The following is a 9,723-nucleotide window of genomic DNA, read 5'->3' as shown; positions in this document are numbered from 1 at the left end:
GAGTAGTACAATTTTCCTTTGGGCTAAAATATGAAAATTAAAAATTTGTACAGCTGGAAGCATCAGCATGCTTGTTTTTTTGTTAATATTTTCATGAGGAACTCTAAAATGCAAATTGCATTAAACTGAAAGACACACAGAAACATATTTGATGGTCAAAAAGGTGTTTTATTTGTGAGTCTGCTTGTTTGCTGTTTAATCATAAACTAATTAGCCTATAATTAAACAACACCAATAAATGGCAGATGTAAAAAAAAGCCCAATTGATGAAATTTGGCATATTTGAAATATTGTGACATGGAAACACTCTGCTGTGTTACAGTTCTGTCAAGCAGACGCTGGAGGATGTCTCAACATAGATGCGACGGCGTAGTGAGCCCGACCGGCCACCTCGTAACTCCATCACATGGTCTTGTCTCATCTCAGTCTCTGCTGGGTGGAGTCTGGCCCGGCCCAGGATGGAGTCCCACAGCAGTCCTCTGCTCCACAGCTGCACACAACATACACACACATTGTAACAAGCTTGTGTGTGAGAGGTCACAGGAATGCGTCCAACCTCGACTGAGATGTGAGCATCAGGGTATCTCCTGTAAAAGATGCTCCTCAGGTTGAATTCCGGGTTTCCTTCAGCCTTGAACACCCGTGTCCTGATGGTGGCCCTCTCACATCGAATGATGGCATAAATATCTGGAGCTGCAAAGATGTATGGAAGTTAAAAATCTCACATGCTTATTTTGAAAAGCACAGTGGAGCCACCTGTCTGTTTAGGGGGGCAGAGCCCTGTCGCCCTCAGGAGGTGGACTGTGGTCACCACGGTGGGCTGAGGCGAAAGACACTGGAACAAGGAGGGAGACGGTAAGTCGTCCTTAAGTTCCCTAAATAAACACACACAAAAAAAACATGGTGGCTTTTTAATAATGTTCTATGTGCCACTAAATGTGCACTCAAAAAATAAATGTTTAGTCTCAACAAAAAAAATCAATGCAACAATTTCCATTAGTCTTTCTTAGTTATGACAACTTAATTTGAAAATTCTTTGAACCAACGAACAATATTGCATTGCACGAATTAGCTTTTCCTCTTCACTCAAAGCTTATTTTAAGTAATGCTTACTGAATAATTGTTGTCATAGGGACAAGTAACTCGAAAAAATATGTTAAGTGAACTGACTTAATCATTTTATTCAAAGTAGTTTAATTTGTTGTTGAGAAAATGTTGAGAGAAATTTTGTTGCCAAGCTAATTTTATTAAGTCATTTAGTAAGCAACTTGAATTTTGTTTTAAGTTTACCAACAATAAAATTTGAGTGTATATGACGTGCTAAATTAAGTTCATGTAATTCATTCATTCATTTTCTACCGCTTTTTCCTCACGAGGGTCGCGGGGGTGCTGGAGCCTATCCCAGCTGTCTTCGGGCGAGAGGCGGGCTACACCCTGGACTGGTCGCCAGCCAATCACAGGGCACATATAGACAAACAACCATTCACACTCACATTCATACTTATGGACAATTTGGAGTGGCCAATTAACCTAGCATGTTTTTGGAATGTGGGAGGAAACCGGAGTACCCGGAGAAAACCCACGCATGCACGGGGAGAACATGCAAACTCCACACAGAGATGGCCGAGGGTGGAATTGAACCCTGGTCTCCTAGCTGTGAGGTCTGCGTGCTAACCACTCGATCGCCATGCCGCCCAAGGTCATGTAATATTTGAACATAACTTAAAAAATAAAGTTAGAAACTTGGAAAGTTTATCTAAATCAATTAATTACATTTTTTTACATTGCATTTATGTATTAAATCAAGTGGTGTCAACAGATACTCTGAATTACTTTTTAGAGTGTGTGAATCCATTATGGTCCCAACTTTTGACAGATGAGGGTCCCATGAAGAGCATATAGGATCCCACACAAACAGAAAAAGAAAAATACTGAAATTGGGAAACATGTGTCCACACCTGAGCTGTATATGGGTATGAGAAAAGAGACGAACAACGAAGCGTCCGGTGGCACCCGGCAGGAAGGTGGTGGGCAGCACCACGTAGCGGCCCTGCGCCAGAGTGACCTTCAATGTGATGCTGCGAGAGTCCATGTAGATGGAGCTGGCCGCCTGCTCCACCACACGCTGCACTCGGCTGCAGCGGTTCACTTCCACCTGAGCAGGGAAAAGTCAATGAAAGGTCTCTGGTGGTTGTGGTCGTTCTCACCGCTTCTCACCTTTAAGACCTCAAATCCAATCGGCAGGTTTTCACCTCCTCCATCCTTCCTGCGTATCCTCTGATCCTCCTGCTGCAGACACATGAGCACCTCCTCCTCGTGGTTTCGCACCTCAAACATGAACTAGAGGAGGGAATACCTTCAAGCTTATGCCACATTTCTGAATATTCCTTGTTCGTTTACCTGTGGATTGTGCAGGAAAGTCTCCTTGTGGTTGATGCATCCTCCACACCGGCTCCTCTTGTCTAAGTGGACCTCCCAGCCTCCATTTAGTTCCTCCCCGTCATCGCCATCGTCATTCTTTGACACTTTTTTGGGGAGCTTTTCTCTCCCACGAAGCTCCCCAACCTGGTTGTCCTTCCTCCAGCTCAGCATGCAGGCAGCTGATGGATGCCAGTGAGCCGAGGACGGCGCTGGGGACCACTCGCCATAGCAGCGCACTTCTCTCCAGTGGGAACTAGGCCACAGGAAGGCCCTCTCAACCAGGCGGCACACGACCACATCCGTGAAGTAACGGCAGAAGTCCTCAAAGTCCATCCTGAAGAAAGGAGAAGATACATATAACTACTGTATAACGTTAAGTGAACAAATAGGTGAACTCCACACACTCATATTTACATTATATTTTAATCATTTGCCTATAGTCTACACACAAGTAAAGTAAACCATAACAAATTACCAGAACTCCCCAACGTCCCGAACCACAAGCCCCATCTTCTCCCTTTCTGCACGGCTCATCTGCTGCCACTGCTGCGACCTGCAAGAATAGCCATGTCAATGCAAAAGGAAATGGACAAAAATGCAATACTGTACAGTAGATAGCAGCTATTCTCCAATGTAACGCTCAGAAACGCTCTGTGAATAGCGGAAATCCGCAAATAATGCACACATCCATAACAATGCCTATTTTTAAAACTCTAAAGCCTGGACTGTGTTCTGCGTAGTCACTACTCCCGAACAATGACAATTAAATAATAATAATACATTTTATTTAAAAGCGCCTTTCAGGACACCCAAGGTCGCTGTAAAGAAGATAAAAACACCAATATAAAATACAAGATAAAAGACAACAAACAATAAATAAGAGCAAACAATAAATAGGGAGAGGGGGGACCATGTGATGCTGTTAAAGGGAATAGGCAAGTTTGAACAGATGGGTTTTGAGTTTAGACTTGAAAATGGGAAGGGTGGCAGAGTTACGGAGGTCTGGTGGCAATGAGTTCCAGAGTTGGGGAGCAGAGCGGCTGAAAGCTCTGCTCCCCATAGTGCTAAGACGTGCAAAAGAGAGACAGACAGCTATAACTGATATGGGGATCGCAAACATCAATCAAACATATGTTTGAAATGTGTCCTTTCACACAAAGCTCATTTTCTCCCGTTTGTAGTCGGCAACAGATATTTTCCTGAAACGTACCTATGTTCTACTACTGATTACTAAAGAACCAAAAAAGGTAAAAACTTTTCTGATGAAAGATGTGAGTCTAGGTTCCATGTTTACGTATATAACCATAGAGCACAGTCAAACTCATGTAAAATGGCTGGTACTGAAGGGGTTGTCTTTTGAAATATGACCTACCTTTTTTTTATCATGTACTATTTATGAATTATGACTGATTTTAGGATATTGGAAAGAGATTAGTTTTCTCTTTTCTTCTGGGGTTTTCCCCTAAACGGAAAAAAATGAAGTGAATATGCAGGAATTAGCAGCGATCCAGGTTTTTTTTACATATTGTTTTGTTTCTAATCCACAGAGCAGCTGTCTACTGCCCAAGGTTGTAAATGGAAGGAAGAAAAACTGTAAACTGTCCATTTAATTTTTTATTTATATAATCTGCAATAGCCATACTCTAGTCACTTATATCCCTGTATATATCCACACTGTAGCATAGTCACTTCATTGCAATACTGTACATATTACTGTTATTATGCATTGTCACATCTATACTGTGCATACTGTTTATAATCTGTATAATCTGCAATAGCCATATTATAGTCATTTATATCCCTGTACATATCCTCACTGTATTGTAGTCATAGCATGTTATAGTTTGTAGATCTGTCCATTTTTCTACATTTACTTACTACTAAGGTACTTATAAAACTGCACTTCTGGTTGGATGCTAACTGCATTTTGTTGCCCTGTACCAGTGACATGAGCAATAACAATAAAGTTGAATCTAATCTAATCTAATCTAATCTAATCTAATCTAATCTAATCTAATCTAATCTAATCTAATCTAATCTTAACATCAGCAAAGCTGTAATTCCCTGCAGTCGAGATTCCTCTCACCGCTGACTCCAAGCACCCGTCCAGTCGGTGGTTCCCCACGGGTTTCTCATGCGCGCCAAGAAGAGTCGGGATGCTCCGCTGGCCTTCTGTAGCTTCTCCCCCAGCCACACTTTCCTCACCGCCGTCACTCCATAGGCGTGTCCTCGCACAAGACCACAGTCCAGCACGGACTCCACTGTCTCACCTTCAGCTGGCTGACAACAACAATTTAGCTGAAATATGACAATATACATGATTGGTCAGAGCACGGACATACCCGTATAGAACATGTAATGAGGGCTTTGTGTTCGTAGGCCCTGGCCAGCATCTGGAAGAGAGCCTTCCTTTGGTCGCTGTGCCCGATGAGGGCCTCTCGATCCAGGCTGATCGGCTCTGAAACCCCCCCAGTGAAGTCAATAAGAGCCTCTGCTGTGTTTCCTCCCTCCAAGGCCTCATAGCAGCCGTTAAGCCTGCAAGGATGCCAACCGTGAAACAGAAGGACAGATGATCTCCATAGAGATCACACCACAAAGACTAACTTGGCGTAGGCCTTTTCTAGCAGGGCACTCCAAAACTCTCTAGGTGTGGCCGAGCGACAGAAGAGAAGCGTGCCGTCCTCACTGACAGGCAGCCGATCATCCACGACTACATCCAACCAGCGGCCAAAACGCCAGAAGCGGAAATGGAAGATCCCTGCATACAGGTTTTGACACTTGGGGTTCCACTCCTGGTCCGTGTGGTCCGGGATGACCTTGGCAGGAGATGGAGAACTTGTCACTTTGAGGAGGACTTTAATCAGGGGCAGCTCACCCTGAAGCTACCTTTTTCCACAGTGTGGGCTCAGACGCCAAACAGGAAATGGCTGCTACCATCCAGCAGTTACCCAGGCTGCCTTGGTGCAGGTCACGGGTGCTGATGCCGTCCACAAACAGACGCGGGTCCTTGCAGATCTCCTGAGATGGACGCATGCAGAATTGACATCCAGGTAATGCTCAAAAAGTCAGCCAAGATCCTTACCTGAGGCCTCTTCCAGGTTACACCTGGCGGGGGTGCCCTCTTGTAGAAGAGCGACTGGGCGGTGGCGGGGAAAACGGGGTCCTTGAAGAGGGCGCCGCGTCGCAGGCAGGCGCGGCGGAGCTTGTGGAAGCTCTGACCTTGGAAGTCAGTCACTTGCTCTGACATACTAGACAAGGAATTTGTCTGAATTGTATAAAACAACACCAGAAGAGAAATAAATAGGAAATGCTCATGTTTTCCTTCTAAATTATCTGAGCTTTACCTTCGGTTGTCAGCTGGTCCAGGATCAGGGTGTGCTTACTCACAAAGAAGAAACATCTCTCATCCTTGGAGTGACACTTTCTTCTTTTTTGGTACGCCAAGTATTCATCTTTACCTGCACCGGGACAACAATGCTAAAAGGAAGGCGTTAGTGAGTATCTGTTTTATGTGAGCATGGTGAGCAGGCGCTGTGATGTTTGTGTCCATGTGCATGGAGACGCCGCAGTGTAATTCTATCTGTCTGCACACACACACACACAATATATACAGACACTACACCAGGTGACATATTACAACAAAAACACAGTCACACTTACATAAGAAACACTTGAGTTTCAGTCACGCAAGATGAGCACTCACCTGTGTGTGAACACTTAATGCTGACTTTTTAGGAGTGTGTGTGTGTGTGTGTGTGTGTGTGTGTGTCTGCATATCACTTACTGCTGCTTCTGCGGTTCTAATTAAAGTCTGTGCTGGTTTCATCCCTCTCATCCCTCACAGGAACTGGTGTTAACATTGTACGCAATATCTCTTCTGTTTTGTCTTTTTTGCTCTCTGCCTTGCAGTCTACGCATCCCGCCACTCCCTGGTATCCATTTCCATGCCGTGTGCTGCAACTGACACATGAGAAAGCAAAGAGGCGCTTATCTTAACTGCTTCATCGCCAGGTATCGAGCAAATTATCACTTTGTCATTAAAGTATTTACAGGGCAGAAAACAATATTATAGAATTAGTCACCTAAAATAGAATCAAGATTGGTTTAAATGAAAGGCAAATTCATTTCAAGATTTCATTAACCAGGTTACTGGTTGGGTGGAAGATGATCATAGGTGCCTGGAGGAAGCAAGGAACGTAAATGAAAATGTTTGGTCTTCATGTCACAAATCAGAAGCATCGTCTAAGAAGTCAAAAGAATCAGAGGGAATAGTCAGGCCAGTTTTTTCATTGTTTTGCTTTCAAAGCAGCTGCCTTCCACCTTGCCAACAGTAAAGATGTAAAACTAGGAGAATATTATAAATATTACTTATATTTGGAGTGCCCCAGGGGTCTATACTGGGACCAAAACTGTTCAACTTGTCTATAAATGACATCTGTAAAGTGACAAAAGACTTAAAGTTGGTATTGTTTGTAGACGATACTACTGCCTTTTGTTCTGGGGAAAGCACACAGGAGCTAATTTTAAAAAATGCCATATTACAAAGATTGTTTGATAAAAATAGATGATCCTTAAACCTATTTAGTTCAAAAAACATCAAAATCCAACAATAACTTATCACCCAAAAATGTCATACTGTATTTTTCTCCAAGAGAGAACTACATTTGAAACACTCACTGTGAACAATTGATGTAAATTTACAGCAGGATTTCAACAGTATTATAGTGTTTTTTTAAATACAGTACATTACTATTAATACTACAGAAAATCTGTTAAATTACACCCCAGCTACTGTTTTTTAACAGAACTGTAATGTATTCCTAAAAAAAAGAATTTATTTATTTATTTAGAACATCTTCCTACTCCTTTTTGGCTGTGTTGAAATGTGTAAACATATAATGTACTTTTAATGTAACCTTCCATGCATGATAAACTATACCATTTATATTTGTTTCCCAGGACACAAATGGTGGACTACTTTAATGTCTCAAGATAAAATGGAAATTGTTTTGTTTTTCATTCAATTAAATTATGATTATGATTAATTCACAAATACGTAGTTAAAATGTGGTTGTTTTACACTAAAAGGAGATATAAAATTGCTATCCCCCTAAATACAGTATAGTAGTAAAGTTTGAATTTTCGTCAATCGACTAGCTTTACCTGGCAGACAAAGCGTCTACTCGTCTCCATGACCCACCACGCATGCGCGTTCGTTCCCGGCTGCCTATGTGGCTGTAGAAGAATTAGTCCACCAGTTTTTGTCCTTTGTTTTCATTAACAGCCACAATGAAACGTATTATTTTGGCTGTGTTTTATTTCTACGCTTTTGTTGAAGCGGACGATGACTCCAGATTGCCGAATAAATGTGAAGGTAAGATGAAAGCAAAGTAGTTTATGTTTAGCTACCAGCCGCTGAGTGGCAGTGTTGGTGCTACAATATTAGCTACAAAATTAACAGTTTGAAGTAGATTTTTAATAGCTTATTTTGTCTGTGTCAGTGTGTAAATTTCTGACTGTGGAGCTCCGGGATGCCCTGCAGAGAAGCGGCCGCTCCAAAGAGGTCCTGGAGGTTGGAGATGTGCTGGACACTGGCATGCGAAGAAGAAAAATCAAGTACAATACCTCGTAAGTGGATAAATAAGCCCAGCAAATGATTAGCAACACCTCTTAGCATGATGGCGTGCATGTCTACACCACTACATTAATACACTACAGTCTTTTTTAGTATTTTCTTTTAGTATACAATATTAAGTGAAGCTCATGCTTCACATGCTAAACCCTAATATGAAACTTTTCACAAGAAGGTGAAAATGACAAGTACACCACACGGAGGCGCTGTTGTTCCAGAACATGACCACACTTTAATCACCTCTGCCATTGGTCATTGATCATTTGTGTCATGGTTCTAACATTTTCAGGATGTGTGTATTTTATCAAATCAAATCAACTTTATTTGTATAGCACTTTTCCTGCAAAAACATGCGACACAAAGTGCTTTACAGAATTAAAAAACAATTACCACAATTAAAAGGAAAAACAAATACTAAGAAAGCCCCTTCCTCCCACCCTCTATACTACACACACACACACACAATCACACACAATCACACACAGTAGGGAGACATGGCATGACATGGCACTGAGGATCAAGGAAACGCCACCTTTGGGGCCGTCCACACTGGGTGGAGCCGCAGGCCGTGCCATCGGGGGACCCCCACATTAAAGGGAGGAACCCCCAGCCGGCCGGGTCGAAGGGACCCAAGGATGGCACCCCCTCAGCAGACCCAACACAGCATTATGTTTACTAACCCTTGATAGCAGGCTACAAATGTCTATTACAGTCACATGACATTGAAGTGCCGTTTCAGGGAAACACGCCTAATGGAGGCTGTAGACAACATATGTGAGCGCATCCTGCAGTATAGCGTCCACGCAGAGCGGCCAGGCAGCCTCCGCTATGCCAAGGTCTCCTATGCTATCATTTCTCACCTGCAGCTGGTTTTTACCCTGCTCTGGTGTGTGTTAATGAGACGCTGCTGGGTCTTATGCTGCAGGGCTCCAGCCAGACCATGACGACTCTGAAGAATTTGGTCCACAAGGGGGTCAAAGTGGATCTGGGTCTGCCGTACGAGCTGTGGGATGAGCCCTCGCTGGAAGTGACTGACATGAAAAAGCAGGTAGCCGTTAAGATATTAATTAGTAGAATGACTTTGGCAGCTATGTGTGTGTGTGTGTCTGCTGCAGTGTGAGACCATGTTGGAGCAGTACGAGGAAGTGGTGGAGGACTGGTACTTCCACCATCAAGACCATGAACTAGAGGACTTCCTGTGCAGGAGTCATGTCCTGGGAGCGTCCGAAAGAGGTCGGGACACACCTCGAATTATTCCGTGGTATCCATCACCGCTCATGTGTTTGTCTTCTCTGGTCAAGAATGTCTCCAGGAGGTGTGGAAAGGAGCGGAGGAAGTGGCCAGCGACGGTAGAAAGATGCACGACGCTGGCGAACTTTGACCCGCGCAACAACGAAACCGTGTTGAAATCACATCTGGACATGTGTTTCGGGCAAGCTCCGCCTCCTGAGGCCTCCTGGCCGAGCTGGCGGTTACGCTTGATTAGCCTTTGGTAGGATGATGTGTCCTCTCAACTATTTCTCCTGCTTTCTGATTCACTGTCTCAAAGGTGAAGCGATGCAGCTTGTATCTACTTCATACACACAAATGCAATATGTACAGTTTTTACATCTTAAATAACATTTTTTACTCATTTTTCTCCTGGCAGTTTTATTTCTCATTTTGGGATG

At 43.3% G+C, this 9,723-nt stretch overlaps 2 protein-coding genes across 2 annotated transcripts; one reads left to right on the top strand and one right to left on the bottom strand.

Moving 5' to 3' along the window:
• Positions 1 to 316: 316 nt before the first annotated feature.
• On the bottom strand, positions 317 to 6,369 carry LOC131126444 (calpain-5-like). Its single transcript, XM_058068977.1, has 14 exons — positions 6,206 to 6,369; positions 5,766 to 5,898; positions 5,504 to 5,669; positions 5,308 to 5,439; positions 5,026 to 5,237; positions 4,764 to 4,956; positions 4,508 to 4,701; positions 2,897 to 2,974; positions 2,401 to 2,755; positions 2,218 to 2,340; positions 1,959 to 2,155; positions 757 to 875; positions 557 to 693; positions 317 to 490 (listed from the first exon to the last, which is right to left on the bottom strand). The coding sequence occupies exons 3-14, from the start codon at positions 5,666 to 5,668 to the stop codon at positions 317 to 319; spliced, it is 2,079 nt and encodes a 692-aa protein (XP_057924960.1). The 5' UTR covers position 5,669; positions 5,766 to 5,898; positions 6,206 to 6,369.
• A 1,268-nt stretch (positions 6,370 to 7,637) lies between these two features.
• cnpy4 (canopy FGF signaling regulator 4) lies at positions 7,638 to 9,691 on the top strand. Its single transcript, XM_058068969.1, has 6 exons — positions 7,638 to 7,795; positions 7,923 to 8,049; positions 8,793 to 8,889; positions 8,979 to 9,101; positions 9,169 to 9,286; positions 9,355 to 9,691. The coding sequence occupies exons 1-6, from the start codon at positions 7,711 to 7,713 to the stop codon at positions 9,432 to 9,434; spliced, it is 630 nt and encodes a 209-aa protein (XP_057924952.1). The 5' UTR covers positions 7,638 to 7,710; the 3' UTR covers positions 9,435 to 9,691.
• The last annotated feature ends 32 nt before the right edge of the window (positions 9,692 to 9,723 follow it).

Source organism: Doryrhamphus excisus, chromosome 3 (assembly GCF_030265055.1).
Source record: "Doryrhamphus excisus isolate RoL2022-K1 chromosome 3, RoL_Dexc_1.0, whole genome shotgun sequence".
NCBI lineage: Eukaryota > Metazoa > Chordata > Actinopteri > Syngnathiformes > Syngnathidae > Doryrhamphus > Doryrhamphus excisus.
This window is presented reverse-complemented; position numbering and strand designations above follow the sequence as displayed.